The sequence below is a fragment of the Thermobia domestica genome, chromosome 13 (assembly GCF_964235325.1).
Source record: "Thermobia domestica chromosome 13, izTheDome1.hap1.1, whole genome shotgun sequence".
NCBI lineage: Eukaryota > Metazoa > Arthropoda > Insecta > Zygentoma > Lepismatidae > Thermobia > Thermobia domestica.
In genome coordinates this window covers 172252168-172269697 of record NC_137466.1, presented here as the reverse complement: position 1 = coordinate 172269697, position 17530 = coordinate 172252168, and the positions used below count along the sequence as shown (strand labels likewise).

Here is a 17530-nt window from a genome sequence, read left to right as displayed (position 1 = left end):
TTTACGTATTATTATTATTATTAACAAACTGGGTCCACAGAACGACATTCGGTGCAAGATCAAGTGGTACCAGAGGTTTTAGTAGCCACTTTCAGGAACATTCAATGTCGTTTAGTTGTGTTGGACGCTCAGACAGGACATTTCGAGCACCTATGACAACTCCATTTAATTTCACTTCTTATACATACAATATTTTATGTAAATGTTTTGTTTAATTTTCTCTAGTATCCTTGTAAACAAACATTTTCAAGTGGGACATCCTGCATAATAATTTATGTGTTTAATCTACTCGTATGTCGTCCTCCATTCTGCAGTTCTCTCATTTCCTCTCTTCAATTAATAGGTAAAGTTCCTTTTTTATCATTACTTTGGAATCTTTCTTATAATCTTGAGAATATTAACTTACACGATTGAGTTCTTGGCATACCTTCTAACACCTCTTTAAAATCGATGCTTAAGTTTCTTTCCCATGCTCTTTGAAATTTGACAATACATTTGTTATAAAATGCGGTGACGAAGGTTTCATCCTCTAGACCTATCTCTCGTTACCTATCTCCTTTACGTGTGAAATATAATCAGAGATAGACTTACAACTTTGTATCGACCTGCTTAGATAATGTCTAATATGATTCTCTTCCAGCTTGTTCAATTCTCTAATGCGATGTTATGAAATCTCTGTTTAATAACACACAACTAAATGTTATCTATATGGATCTTTCAAAGACCTTTGATCAAATTGACAGCAATTTTCTTCTCTTAAATTATATTATAGACTTTGTACTCATGGCAATTTTGATTTTCTCCACTGTGAGATTAATTCACTGATTTCAAACAACAAAGTATTCTCTTTGGAAGCTATTCGAATTTTCTCCCTGCACTTTCTGGTGTTCCCCAATGCAATGTCTTAGAAGAGAAATACCAAAATCTTTCTATTTTTAGGCAATTTTAAATTATTTCTTAAAACAGTCACTACAGATTGTCGCGGAACTTAAAAGATCATGTTTTTGATAAGATTTTTTAGAGATAGTAAATATGGAACACAAATATAAATGAATGGGTCGATCATGACAAATATTCGCTATTATTTGTTTTCAACGCATTCCTAATAACGAAAACTGATCACTTACAATCAACCCTCCTACACACAGAAGGATAGATCTATCAAAAAATAAATTTGTACATTCATCGACACCATAAAACAATATACGTACATAATAAATAAAGATCACATAATCTTTTCTCACCTTTTTCAACTAAAATTACATATTGGTTATATACCTAAATATTATTACCATATTTACTTCAATATAAGCATTCTCCCTTATAAAAGAAAAAGTGTCGGTTTTGGGAATTCATTTATTATACGAGTACAAGCACCCAGTGTATAAGATAAGATTACCACCTCTCCCGAAGTAAGCAGGATATTCAGAATTTTAAGAAAATTTTCAGCGTCTCGAATTACGCCTAACATGGACGTATCTAGGGAGACGCAAAATTATGCAAAACACTTACAGAATATGCGATAGAAATTCTTAGTAGCATTTGTAAAATGTCAACCCACGATGTGTGTCTATGACTATCGAGATATCGATATTGTTCTATAGCTAAAATCTTTTGTGTTAGCAGCAACCCGCTAACAATATTATTCTTTGACTGGTTCACTGGTTTACAACTTTTAGTCAATTAACCGCCAATAAGCTGACGCCACGAGTTTTCTATTTGGTATAATTTTGGTTTAAATTTTCATAATAATATTTATTCATGATTGTGTACACTTCTTGCTATTATTTTTCATCAACTGTAACATGTACAAATTTTGGTATGAAGAACTGGGGATCTGTACATGCTTAATATGCGTGTCCAGCTTTAGGCTCATCAAAATGTAGCAACCATAGTATAAAGATCATTACAGAAAATTCACGAACCTACCAAACCAACGATTCATCATTGGCTGTAAAGCGAAGTGATATATTAGAAGCATCTTTCCAGATAGACTTGCTGGATGTACCTGTGTTCATTCTAAAAATATATATACACTGCGCCTTAACTTACACGCATAGTTATGGAATAAGATAACACTGAACAATCCGCAATGGAACTTGAGTCAAAATTTTTAAATCATTGATATTGTGTGTTTTTACAATAATCAATCATAAAGCTTATTTTATCCTATGTCAGTGAATAAAAAAAAGGCGTCAACAAGTAAACGTGATAAATTACCTGTCCTTTTTCTTTTCTTGATTGACCGGCAACGAGTGCCGGAAGGCCACCTTCGTCTTCTCACTCTCCTCTTGACTTGGGGTAGGGGCTGGGGGAGTGGAGGGAGGGGCACTACAACCTCCAAATTCTACAAAGATAAAAACAAAATAATAATAATAATAATAATAATAATAATAATAATAATAATAATAATAATAATAATAATAATAATAATAATTAAAGTAAACTGATTTGAATATTATATAGTACAAAAAATACTATCATAAACGCAGTGGTACAAAATGAGGAGGAATAAACAATAGCGTTGCCTACAAGATGAGGCGACTGAATTTTTATGACGAGATACAAGACGAGACAGAGATACATGACCAACTGAAATAAGTACACTTTCCGAAACAAGACACCATCATCTTTGGTAGGCAACCTTATTGAATAATTCCCAATAAATTGTGAAAACAACGGAAAAAAGTTGAAATATTTGATATCACTGTAAGAAATGGTGGTTATAGTGTTTTTTAAATTTTTTTTAAATGAAAGAATGCATATACTATTTAACAAATTAATTCCATTTATTCCTACTACTAACATAATATGTCGACGAAGATTTGGCTACAATTTTCTTCATAAAATACATTAAATTTACTTAGAACAAATAGCAACATTGAAAACTTTGGCATTCAATTAACTTAAAAGAACCATATGGTCTCCGAATGTAAAAAAAAAATACTACAGAAAACTTAAAATGAGACAATGAAATAACATACGAACAAAGGAATAGGAGAAAATGCTGTTAAGTTTGCAGAATCAATACAGATATTCCCTATTGTGATTCCAATATACATTTTTTTACATGTATTTTTACTCTGTTGAAACAGGTCCGGTCTACAATTACATATTGGTATCACAATGGGATAGGGATATATTTATATCCCTAATATAAATAAATATATATAAATATAATAAATAAATAAATAAATAAATAAATAAATAAATAAATCCCTAAAATACACTACAATACACTTTTAAGACGATTGTTAATAGTCATTTATGAATGAATATATGAGTGTTCGTAACTTCTCGTCTGTGTGCTAGTTTTTAACACTGTCTAACTGCTTCCATTTTCCATGCAGATACGAAACTGTGATTGAACATGAAAGCAATGTTGAAAAACAAATTTAAACAGACATTGAACAAACAGGTCGCGTAATATAGACAAAATTTGAAGACCACCGTAGGTACTTATGACTCGACAGATCAGAGAAGTCAGGACTGTCATAATATGCACTAGAAAAAAATCACTGTATGACTTTTGGAAACGCAAGAATGACAGAAAAGTTAACTAAGGCAGGACTTCATTGTTGCTAAGATATAAAATCCCACTTTCTCCCGAGCTTAAACAGGAAAGATGGACCAAAATTCACCTGTAATATTTATGACTAAGACCGGACTGTCTCTCCAACAGGAGTACTAACGAGCCCCAGTAAGCTTTTTGTTAGCCTTTCTTCTTCTTCTTCTTCTTTTTCGTTTTTTATAAGTTTTGATTTTACGTCCAACCACAGTATCACGCTAGTTTTGAAAGTGGACGCTGTTGGGAATTCGGAAACGTTAGCAAGAAAAACTAAACCATTTACAAAACCCGAGTGAGTTCTTCATCCTTATCTCTGTGAGTACTACAGCCGGCTGTTGAGGGAAATCAAATCAGTAAAAATTAACAGTTTATTGCTATGAGCTAAGGGAATGAAACAAAATGTGATGATTCTTGTATACAGCTTGTAGCGATAGAATATGTACTAATTTCTTTAGCTTGTAGCAATAAAATGTGTAGTAATTTCCATAGCTTGTAGCGATAAAATGTGTATTAATTTCCATAGCTTGTAGCAATAAAACGTTAATTTTTACTGATGCAACATTTCCTCAAGAGTAGCCACTGATTTCTACGTTATTTAAATTATATATGTTTGTGTTTTAATGTAGTGTTTATTAAATTCAGAGCTACAATCGTTAAACCCAAAAATACTAGACTAACTTATTTGAGATGCTTGAAAACATTAAATTGTACACTATCTTTATTCAATTTTGTGCACCACCATTATATTGAGTTTAATGGAGACTAGGCTATCAGGAAGAATTAAACTGAAATCAACTAAATACACATAATCTAGAAGAACATATGTCATGATAACGGGTACGTTTTAACGCCCTTGGGGCAGACCCGTAGCCAGCCTGATTTCTTAAGGGGGGGGGGGCAGAAGTGAAGACTGAGGGGGCAGTGACAAACACATAAAGACAAGATATATATATATATATATATATATATATATATATATAAAATTGTATATATATTTATTATTTACAGAATCTGTATTTTATTTTTGAATTGAATTATCGAAACCGTAATTTTGTGTTTCATTTTTGTGTGCTTAGTATAAGCTCTTTGCGAGGTACTTTCTTTTATATTAATAATTAAAATTGAAGTATTTACTTTTCAAACATTAGAACCAGGGGCGTCATTTAGGGGGGCAGGGAGGGGCATTTGCCCCCCCTGAGTTTGAGATTTATATAGATTTTATCAATAGAGTGGTAGTAAATGTGTGAAAAACGCGAAATTTTACTTATATCGAAGGGTTTTGCCCCCCCCCCCAAGTAAAATCTGAAATGATGCTCCTGATTAGAACAAAATTATATTACAGCAATTCTAGATTATATCAATCTAAAATAGAAGTATATGTTATCTTCAACGTTTGTACTCAATTTTGTACCTTCCGAAATAAGCAAGACACTACAGTTTATTAATATTCACAAATAACGTTGTGGACCTTGTATCCTAGGGTACTGCCCCCTCTAGCCCCTTCCTGGCTATGGGCCTTCCTTGGGGACACGGTGGTTCGTGGTAGTTGGTGAGAACAGTCAAGTGGTATCGGAAGTTCGGTTTCAGATCACGAGATACAAACTACCACAGGTTCGAGTCCCATTGAAGACCACAGGCGTTTTTAACTGACGTCGAAGATTCTGTGGTCTTGTCCCTGTCGTGTTGGGTTAGGTAGAATATTGAACAAAGTTTACTGAAAAACACTTTAAACTGAAAACCATATTCATGGAACGTTCAATTAGATTTTATTTTGTAAATTTCTTTAACACCCTTGTGCTTTTAGTCCTATGCAATTAATTGCTCGATATTCAGCACTGGCTAGATCAGAATTACTTTTTTTTGTCTGAAAATTTAAAATCTCTTAACAACAAAGAACATTCAAATGAGCTTGTTTATCTAAGAGAAAAAGAATAGATTTTCATTACAATGGAAGATTAAATCGTGAGAAATGGAAAAATAAAAAAAAAGCAATGAGAAAATCATTGTGAAACCGAAAAGTAAACACAAAGAATAAGATGAAGATAAATAAAGTGAAAGTAATATCTGATAAACAGGAAAAAATATAAAGATGAAATGATAAAAGTCGGCTGAAATATAAAGTGTAAATGAACTATAGTAGAAAGTAACGTGAAAACTTGTATAATTCTCAATCAAAACGTTGTGGACCTTGTATTCTTATTTAGTTGTATTCTTGTTTAGTAACTGTAAATTAAAAAAAAAAAAAAAAAAAAAAAAAATAAGTTGGGCTCTATGGTTATTACACTGGTTCTTTCTCAATTCCATTCAGTTTCATTTTATTTTTTATTTTTATTATTATTATTATATTTTTGCCATTGTGCGTTATAAGTTTACTAGGACTCGCAATTTTAATTCTCAATTATTGAATCATTTAATATTCAGAGTCATCAGTTTTGATTGGAGTTCCATATCATATATTTCTGTTTATAGTGTCATACATATTGTGATGACATTTTAAATTACTTTCCACTTAATATATTTGTTCGTACAACATGCATTCGTGATAAGCTTTAATTTTTTAAAAAAAAAATCTTTCTTGTTCAAGTTAATGCTTCAATTTTTTTTAAAAAAAATTGTCTCTGATTTGGGCACTTTAATAATAAATATTTCTGTGTTTGTAAACTTCGAAAGCCTTTTAAAATTTTGCATGTAATTTATGTCTTAGTTGTTTTTATTCATAGTATATTTTCTACTAGTAGCCAAATTCAAAGGGTCCTACTCTCAAATTAGCTTTTCTCTCGGCTGTTTGCATTAGTAACTGCTAATTAAAAAAAAAAAAAATTCAACGAAGTCCATAGTTCAAATATGCACTTAATCCCAAACTTATTTATAGGAAATTTCTGTATGAAGTGTGTTTGAACTTAATCTATTCCATCTTTTTTCTTTTCAACTTGCCCGTTAAAAAGTTCTAACACTGGTAATAGTTAGATAATATGACAAATAATCTTTATCGATCAACAGTAGCGACTATGTGGAGAAACTTCGCTCTGAACGATCTTGCAGTGGCTTCGCAAGTAGTCATAATGTAGATGCTACCACCTTTACCGCCATTGCGGTGAGGTAAGAACTACGTGTGCGTGTGTAGTTGACAGCAACACGGGACGTGTTTGTACGATTGTATAGTAGATAAAGGAGTCTCAGCCTTTAAGAACGAGTGTTCGCCCTTACTGTGTATTATTTTTTGAATAAAGGATTAGTGTAAAGGTGTATATAATTTTATTACTGATAAAGGTAAGTCTGGCCAGACATATGTATTTAACTACATATATACGTATTATGTGTTATATATTTATAATTTCATAGTGGTTATTGCTTACTTATTTGTATGTGTATATATGCTTAAACTGTGTATTTCTTGCTTGGATTTCTTTCAGCTTTATTTAACGAACTCAACATTCAAGTTTTTTCTATATAGTTTTTTCTTATAGTGATTGATGAAATTTTCCAGAGACTTGCGACTGTTGCTCGCATTCAAAAGACTTTTTTTGGCGTATTTTTAAGCGAAAATAAAATTAAGTAAACTAAAAGAGAAGGGTCGTCGACCATATAAAAGGAAGCCTTTCGGAGCATAGGGGGCTGGATGACTATGGCTGTTAGAGCCGTTCTACATTGTTGAAGGTCCTGCCTCGCTTTTTTTTAAAAAACTTTCCTATCTTGTAGGGAATGGTCTGAATGATGACCGATGACAGAGAATAAATTATTTCTCTAGAGCCTGAGTGGTGGCATTAGAATTTCTGCTTTTATAAGGAAATAAGTAAGGGACTGGCCTAAGTGATGGCTAGAGCAAGGAATGAGTGATTTCCTTGGGTCTGAGTGATGACCAAATTTTGATAACATTTAGCTAGCCAGGTAGCTTATCGGGATAAGTGATTCCCATTATCTTCTAGTTAGGAGAAGTAGGTTATATATTTTTTTTAACCTCAGTGGCAGAAAACACTTTAAGGTTTGTTATAGATTTTTTTCTAGGCCAGAAAAGCCTAAGTGATGGTCTTCTTTTTAGAGAAAAAAGAATCAGTCTTTGGACTAAGTGATGTCCATTGACAACAGAGTCTCTTACATTTGTAGACGGAAAGTTGTAGTCAGGCTTCCCTGATAGCGGTAGGCGTCAGACAAAACTGTGAGGGTGTGACGGATCGGTGGAGTTTGACTAAGTAAATTTGTAGGAGTCTGTTGGTCTGAGTGATTATCATCTGACTTAAGGGATAGGGTTCTGAAGTGAAAGAGTTCCGGAATCTTTATTATTATTATTATTATTATTTTACCTTAAGGAATTTCGTCGAATCACTTCAATTTATGTTCCTGAATAAATACTTATTTACCCTGATAAGACTAATTTTCATTTGAGAATAAGACAACCCATAATATTTGATGGTAATTTTAATTATTTGTTTGTGATTTATTGTGATTGGATACCCTTGGAGAGCTGAAACAGTCTGGAAGAAGTGAACCACAACAAGACTAAATCTGTAAAGCTGTTAAAATGTAGTAGCTAATACAATTTGTTGCACAAGGATTGAGTTAACCTCTACGGTCTCCTAGTGCTCATTTGAGTACATTCATTTTAATACTACGTAAATATATGTTGTTTCATTTCAATCGCATCCTTACACGTTTTGCTACTCAAGTACTTATTCGAAGACATATTTAGTGCACTCTGGGTCTATTAGATGGCAGTATTGAGCACACGGTGTGAGATTCAGAAGAATGGTGCAGTAGGGGAGGAGAGGATTGAAGGTCCTGACAAAAAAAAAAAAAAAAAAAAAAACGTGAGTATATTCTTTTATTTACCTTCGGCATGGTTCAAAAAATTATTTTCTTGTAATTTAATATCAACTTCTTGATATAAAGGTATTATTTGTAGCAGAGACGTTCTATACATTTCAGAACTGAGTAAAAACTACCATGTACTCAAATGAGTACTTTGGTACTTACGTATACATATTATTCCCCTGTACTCATTTGAGTACTTTTCATATTGCTAGATATTTTTTATCTCTCAAAAGCTATTTTAAGTTTTGTTTTGTTTTAGTTGCATTTAGAAATAAATATGCATTATATGTTGTATTAAGATGATGTGTTAAAAGCAGCTGAGATATAAATAATGTAATAAAATAGGTTTGTATTGTAATATTCTCTTTATAAAGTTTTACATCTATTTATGCTACGGGCATAAGCCGTAATTGAGGTTACCGACCATAACGTTGATTTTATCCTTTCTCTGTTTATGCTTTTAATTTGTTTTCCGATTAGGTAGTGTTAATAAAAGTTTTAACTGCTGGAGTATCATGAGAGGTGATCGCTACTATAATTTCTAAATATTTCTATATTAAATTGCGCTCTTTCTTTGTTTTAATTTTACCAGTTTCTCTTTGCTTGCGACTAAATTCAAGTAACTTTCTTTTATGGAGTAATGTTCAGCAGTAGCTACTTAAATTCTAAGGAATTGTTCTTAATTTATTTCAGGATCTTATAGAAGAAAAGTACTACATAATCCTGATCACATTCTACAAATTTGGGTACTGTCCTAGTGACATTTCAATATCAGACGACAATAAGGCCAGTAATAGTGACTTCACATTGAATGAAACCAGCACCAATACTATATCAGAGTATGATGCTCAGCACACTAAGATGGACTCATATTCCATTTCTTGTTTTCCAAATGAAGCACCAAAAAGAGACATGATATGGGAACACAACATGTATGAATTAGATAAATGTGATAGTTAAGGACAATAAGAGTGTTCTCGTTAAAGTTATTCTCGTGATGTAAAATGTATGATTGTTCTAATGAAACATTGACGGTACATGATTATAATAGCAGCTTATCTCATAAGGTACTTAAGGTAAATATACAATTAATACATTTTTCTTTGTTTCTTATTTTGTTAGGATACATCACAACAATATAGCCTACTTTGTTCTAACTTTGTTGTAAACACTACATCAATATTTTTGTCATTAACATTCGATTTTTCATTTAACATTTGCAAAAAGTCGTTTATGGTATGGAGTGAATTCAACCAAATTCTCAGGAGTAATTATACTCATACTGAATGGAACTTGAATGACGTTAAAAAGAAAGAATCCTGCTTGAAAACGAAAGAAAATAAATTTCTATTGAGAACTAGCTGCTAATATTTGCCTCATTACTAGCAAAAACATCCTTTATTTATTTTTATATTTAGAATAAATACATGTAGTACGCCCCAAAAGTACTCAAATGAGCACATGCCCTCCCTGTGCCCCTGTGGCACTTTTTAATGAGAAATTTCTTTTAATACACCGAAATACATATATTTAACTAGAAAATACTCAGAAATAATTTTTTGGTGCAGTAAAAAAAATCAAGTCTGTAGAGGTTAATGCGCATTCTATCACTTTAGTGCTGTGAAATCAATTTAACTTTGTGTTAAAATGTCGACAGTCAGACCAATATACCTTCTCAAGAACTCCGAATAATGATTCACGTCTGTCACATGAAGGCTTTTGCTAGTCCATAACACAGTGATTTAGTTGGACTGGAATACACTGGAACGCCGTTCCAACCAAATATTTGCCTTAGATATTCTTTAGTCAAGTAACAAATTGACTCGTAAGCTGTGAGTATTACAGCCAGTTTGGTATATATATATATATATATATATATATATATATATATATATATATATATTCAAATAAATCACTGCCATAATATCTCCGTGTCCCGATTTATGTCTTCGAAATTTTCCGATTTCTTCAATTGACGCGTAATACCATGGATTACGCCACATTTGCTTTGCTGTAAATTAAAGTTAGCTATGTCTGAACCACTGACGGAAATGCGATAGTTAGTTTGAGTGATTTGCGTTTAAATAAAATAGGGAGAACCTTCCTTACCTTTGCTACTAGTGGCGTACGCAGAAATTCGATGGTTCAAGCTCCCAAGTTCATATAATTGCCGGTGTTTGTATACATATCTTAATGTGAAAAACGTTTACTGTTGTATAATATCTTGCTCAAAGGTGGGGGATTAAAAACGCGAAATCCTCCCTTGCTTACGCCACTGTCTGCTACGCCTGCAAGGTGAATCAATAAAATTGATGCACAGAGTTTACATTAATATGCATTCCGCCATATTGGTTCACTGAAGTTAATTTAACGTCGTGTTGAAACAGTACTAGTATTTTCCATGCAGGCATACGAATATGGTTTCTCATGAGTACCGAATGTGTTTCACTTTTGGACATGCGCGCCCCGACTGCGTGGGTGCTCCGGGGTTTTAGCACCCACACAAATTATCTTGTGGATGCACCATATCCATAAGATTTTTAGTTTGATAAAAACAAAATAAAATATTTCTCATTTGCCATTATCAAAAAAATAATAAGCAATTAAAGCATTGAGATAGAAGTTAAAATTTTTAACCCCTAAAACATAATTGCTTGTTTCAAATGTGTCTGTGTAAAGGCAACCAAGCAATACACTCTCCCCTTCCTTGCCTGTGTCTGGCCTAGTCAAAGGCAATCTCCACAATAAAAAAAAAAAAAATGGAACTATATTGTGATTAGAATCGAGCACAGCCCTTTATGACAGTGTTCATAAAATATTTTAACTAAAATGAAATCAATCAAAACATATCGAGACTTCCCTGAGAACATATAACACGTCCTATCATTTATATGCGCCCACATAAATTTTGGAAAGTCGGCACCATTGCTTTTGGCATATGACGACAGATATTGTTGGTGAATTCTATGTCTTCATATATGTCCACACGACTACTTGTCAGATGACAAAGTGAATCATATTTGGAGCTCATAAGAAGCCATGTGTCTTTGTCTACAAGGAAAGCATTCTCAGTTTTAACTCAGAATTAAATTAATTTTAGGACACAAAGATGTCGCCTTGAAGATTAGAATAATCTGCATGTATTTGGAATTTTGGCACTTTAAAAACTAAAGTGGACTGACGAAAGGAGTGTAGAGATTTAATTATATACGCACTATGAGCTCGCAAGCAGGCCAGGACAGCAACCCTTGAGTGGTTGAGGGAAGATGCTATGGTTGCAAGAGATAATATGTTTTTAAAATACTCTTTTCTCTTTTTCGAAGGAAAGAGATGGGGTGTAATAGATTTGTTTTTTTTTTTTTTTTAAATCTAGTTACCTTATCAACAATTCCTAGACAAGAAATACCTATTCGCACAGCGCAATGCCGATTTCATGTATTTGATAGGAGTGTCGCACAGATGGCACTAGTATGAAATCAAGTATAAAGTATTTGATGAGTAATGGTTAATAACAAGCAAGCATTTTAGTGGGTATGAACTGAAACATATTTCCACTTTCTTCTTTTGAATTTAATTAATTGATTCTCTCTTTTTTGCCTGATCCGTTATTTTATTCCTTCATATCATAAATTAGTCTTTTGGATGCAAAAAATTACAATGTCACACATTACGATGAAGTAGGAAATATCAGCATACAATTAACTCTGCCGTTCAACTATCTTTTTTGTATTTTGTTTCTGAATTTCTTACTTTGTTTGCACTGAATTCTATGTTGCATCTCTTTCTCATTGTAACTTACGCTGAAAATGTCTAGATCCAAGGCTCTTCAATCCTCCCATGCAGCACTACATTCTTAGAACATTTTAATAATATCCCAGGAACTTTTTAACGTTCTTAAATATCAACAGAACCAGTGGCGTAACTAAGGGCTTGGAGGCCTCTCCGTAGACAGCATGGACAGGGGCCCCTTCTCCACGTCCCACTTCACGATTTGGGGGCCCCAAGATGGCTTGGGCCGCCGCAATGCAGGGTCTTCGAGGCCCTTATTTACGCCCCTGAACAGAACACTTCTTACACACCCATAATGTATAATGAGTTGTTTGGTTTCACTGTGGCTTTCACCAATAAGAATATGGACGATTTTGTATTCTGATTTCAAACTAAATTCAAACTACAGGTTTATGCTGTAAAGTATCACTATTCTGCAGTTGTATTACTGACATGTGTATGACATTTATAATATTAAATATTTGACTTCCGTACTTTGCTGTGTAATTAGATATTATTTCTTTGGTTTCTTTGTACCTGAATATAGAGGTTCTCAACCACTTTTGATTGAAGATACACTTTACTGAAAGCCATGACATCGTAACAAACTTAAGTTAAGTTAGAATTGAGCATTGCTGGTGTCGTTGCAGGTGAAGACTGATATAGCCTGGCTTGAAACTGATTTCAGCTTATCGTTCAATCCTTTATGGAAAACATTATTAGCATTACGAGATTTAAATCATTAAAAAGCTCCAGGTGTAGATGAGATATCAGTAGAAATCATACGAACAGCGGGACAGGAAGTTTAGGACAGATTGTATAAATTAATCAACAACATTTATGAAGAAAAGGGCAGGTGTCTCCAGACTTCCAGAAGAGCAAGACAGTTGCAATACCAAAGTAAGTAAGTAAAGTGAGTAAAACGAGATTCACAGAACAATAACCTTGCTGATGCATGCTTCAAAAATCTAGATAAAAATAATCTACAGAAGATCGGTATCCAACAAAGAAGAAGTACTATACATATACCACATTGACTTGAACCCTAATCTTCCGTTGCAAGCGCTGCTATCGGCTGAAGGAACTCCACTCACTTTCTCTCGCTTAACAACAGCTGAACCCTTATTGTCTCAACACGAGGGTGTGTGAGGGTGTGAGCTATAATTCGCATTTTTGCCTCGGCTCAAGACATTTTGGCAGCACAATAGAAGATGACCAGATATACTCTGTACAAAGAAGAGAAGGCAATAATTGAGAAAGAAGGAGAGAGAAGAAAAATAGCAATTCAGAAAAAGGTTAGACAAGGATGCTCATTGTCTCAAATTTTGTTTTTAATCTTTACATCGAAAACAAAAAAAAAAAAAAGAAATTAAGGACATTTACAGCATAGGAATAACTGTTCATGAGCAAAAATTGCATGCACTTAGATTTGAGGACGATATCGTAATGTTTGTGGGCAGTGAGAAAAAAAAAAAAAAAACAGGTCTAAACGGTATGCAATAGATAGTTAGCAGCAAATTTAACACGAAAATCAACAAGATGAAAACAAAAGTTATAAGATGTGCTAGGAAAGAAACAAGAAAAATTAATATTAGAATAGGAGACCACATGGTTGAAGAGGTAGAGGAATTCTGTTACTTAGGGAGTAAAATAATAAGCAATAACAGGTGCAAACAAGATGTAAACTCCAGAACGTTCAGGCGAAGAAGGCATTTGAAGGAAAACAGAACCTTGAGTGAGGGAGAGGTTCAGTGCAAAATATATCTACATCTGCACTGTCCAAAAGATCAGTGCACTGTTCAAAAGATGTTACATTATTTTGTGAAACCTTTTGGCGTCTGAATGCTCAGTACACATTTTTAGTGATGTTTGTGCGTATATTTCCCCAGCGCCTGGATCAGCCATACGATTTGTTATTCAATTCGTTATCGGTAGCTGAAGTGAAAACACGTCATGTGATTTTCTCTTCTAATTTTATGCTTGCTTTTGTGTTGATATATACAGAGGTAAAAGTGGATCTGAAAAGGTAAGGGGACGGTAGGTAGCGGATGACGTCACGGCGTCCCCCTGCATATCTTTGCCCACTGTACTTTTTTAGGAACTAGGGGTAGGCCGTACATATTTTTCGGAGGTGGGAGGATGGCGTTCCCCCTCATTTTTACCCCTGGATATATATATAGATAGATTTTGCTTTCTGCGTAGCAATTTGCGAAACAAATTTGATTTGCATAAGAATTTAAAAATTTTGTATCGTATTTTTTGCGGTAATGGATGTTATTTATTTCTTTATGTTATTAAGTTGTAAAAAGAAACAATTTTTGCATGTAACAGAAACGCACGATAATGTAAAACAAAATACACGAAAAGTAATTACTTTTGTTTGGTACTATGTCATTCTACAGATGAGCTAAAATATCTAGTTTTCCATGTGTCCAGGGAACTTTTTATTAAGTGTATATTCGTAATATCGTCAAGGAACGGAGGAACTGGCAGTGAACCGCCTACGAAAAAAATCAATTTTTACCTTACTTTCATACGAGTGTTACTATCTTAATTCATGTTCTAGCCAAATTATGCCCGGATCTAGTTTGGTTTTCCATTTTTTTTTTTTAAATTTGACAACCGAACATTACTTTTGTTTCGATGTTTCAGTCAAAATCAACGAGGACGTACTATTTCTCGGCCAAGCTATGAAACAACTATGCCGAAGTGGCCGTTATGATCTCCTTATTCCAGAGCTTGAAACAAGACAAGAGCAGAAAAGGAAATACCCTAAAATACCATATTTTCGCTAGTTATCTACATAATTGTGAAAAGTAAGCTGAGGTTATGCATTTCGGAAGCATATTGAGGCACTTTATTTCTATGTATCATAATACGTCGAAGTCCACATTGTCTCTTTGTCGTCAATTCTACAATCACTCTCTAGTAATGTGGTGCCTAGTCTATAGTGCATTTGTAAGTATTATTGGGAGCCAAGGAGGAATTTAAAGGAAAACGTAGTGTTTCTGAGAGAAGATTTATCATAACTATGTGAGATCAAAAGAGAACCTTTCTGTCATGCAGGAAAAAACACATTAGGCTGTTTTCTTGTAAAAACAGCTCACTTCTGTTAAAAAAAATCTCATTTTGATGCCATTTTTCGTCTGGATCGCAATTCTATAATTTTGTGTGGTAAATTGTGTGATACTTCTTTTAAAAATGCGTCTTATACAAAAAGGAATCTTATACATTGGGAAATTTATACTATGAATTCTTAAAAGTAATCTGTTATAGAGCTTACCTGGAGGAGGGGGAATAGTTTGATGTGTGAACTGATTGTTGTTCGTGTTCTCTTCAATGGTAACGTCAGCTGAGGCCGATTCGTTGTGAAGAGACGTTTGTTGTGGAGGTGCGATTTTGGCTGAGGGTTTTGGTGACGGTTCCGCCTTCCTTGCAACGATATCAACACAAGTGGTACTCGACGAATGGACATGCTTACTACTAACTGACTGAGTTTCTTTCGAATCTTCCTTGCTCTTGGTGGAGGAAGCTTTGGCAGAATCTGCATCAGAGGTCTTCTTGCCCATGGCGTCTCTCATTTGGTAGATATCTTCGTATTCATTTTCAGCAGAAGGTTCACTCAAGTCCGAAGAACTCATGTTCTCGTCGGAGGCTCCAGAACTACTATGAACGTCCACTTTGACTGAAAGAAAATAAAAAATAGTTTATACTTTAAATTTCATGCAACCTTTAGACGCAATCAAATATTTTTTTCTGAAATAGATGTTTTAAAAATGTATATCGTGGTATTTTACCATATATAGTTTTGCACTACGTTATGGGGGTTCCATGGATGCTAGGTGTGGAGAGGATGAACCTGAATATCAATAATTTCGCCTAACTCGAAAGGACTTGTTGAGCAACGCAGATGTTCTTCAGACAGACACAGTTTGAACACAGAGTTTGTATGAGTCTTTTTACGGTAAGATATTTCAGAGGTAAAAATATTATGTCGATTCATTCAACAGAATTTCCAGGTGGGACTACTATAAGTAATTTAAAGAACAAAGTGAACACAGAGATTCGGGTAGGAATATTGAATGTTAGACATTTTTACGAAGAGGGAAGAATTCAGTCATTAAGAGGAGAACTAGAAAATCATTGTTGATATAGAAGAGATTCAGGAGGTAATAGATTGGTGTGAATGAAATGCCCGCCACAGGTGCGTCACTTCCAAAGGCCAGAAAGTGAAAACTACAATATTTGGTTAATAAGAGTAGTTGTCGTCTGCAACCACTCTTATTGCAGACTTTGTCCATCCCTCAGCTAACATCTACAGTCGAAGATGCAACGAAGTCCTCAACCGCACGTTTCACCGGCCAATCATCAGGGAAGTTCTTTCCTCTTAAAAAGTGATGGAGATGCCGAAAGAGGTGGAGGGAGAGACACCAGCAGAAAACAAAGGGTGAGGAAGGGTTGCATACTGTAATTCATAGAGTTTGCATTGTCCTTGAACAACATGTGGGCACTAATTGTCAAGCAACATGAAGACACTATGTCCGTTGACCAATGGTGGATGCTTACGGATTATATTTCACGGAGTTCAGACTATAACGGTCCGCAATATAACGTCCGGTCGACGGAGAAAGACATGATGGATCACTCCCAACATAACAACAACAATACCTCTTGCGGCTAGAGGGGTGGTTTGGAACACTTCTGGACATTGGTCACGACTCAACATTGTCCTGACCATTTAGATTGTCGTAGGAGATCCATATTTAATCACAAGTGAAACCCGATACAGGAGATCTTCTACATTATTTCATACACTGAGAAAACTGGATTCTACAAATGCCAATTCTTGTTGGCCGATGTCAACTCATGTGTGCAGCCATAAGTCAAGTATTTCACCTCACCAGAATAAAAAGTCGACGAACTAGAGTAGTGTGGTGCATTCATAACTAGTCTACAATACCACGAACATTTTTCCGAGAGTCTACTTTACGGCGTTCCTGAGAAGCTCGTTCGAATGTGGTGTTGGTCGGTGCCCATGGAGCTCATTTTACGATGTTGTGTCACTGGGACAAAATTTGGCAAACCAACGGCGAATGGTGTGTTTATTCGTCATTCCTGATCCAAATGTAGAGTTACTGTTTCTGCTACCGTTGTTGAGAATGTGCAGAATTGTGTGTGTTCTCCATGGTACACTTTCATACGGCCCTGTTGAATAACGCACTACCTTCTGACTGTCTGGGTTTCCCAAGCTATTTAATGGGTGTATAGTGAGTTTGCGACGTTAATCTATCCCTGTGTTGAGTTGCAGAGGCGAGTTTCCCACCAGCCGTCAGAGCAGACCCTTCATTCGCAGCAACTTAATAGATAGATCGGGAAAGAGATTTT

The 17530-nt window shown here is 34.5% G+C and overlaps 1 protein-coding gene across 5 annotated transcripts in view; it reads right to left on the bottom strand.

Moving 5' to 3' along the window:
- Nucleotides 1-17530, bottom strand: part of f (espin protein forked) — a 490027-nt gene that overhangs the window by 104428 nt on the left and 368069 nt on the right. For all 5 annotated transcript variants that reach the window (XM_081736896.1, XM_081736897.1, XM_081736899.1 and 2 more), the window contains 2 exons: nucleotides 15429-15830; nucleotides 2221-2347 (listed from right to left, as the gene is read on the bottom strand). In XM_081736896.1, the coding sequence (XP_081593022.1) occupies nucleotides 2221-2347; nucleotides 15429-15830 (529 nt within the window). The remainder of the gene's footprint in view (nucleotides 1-2220; nucleotides 2348-15428; nucleotides 15831-17530) is intronic.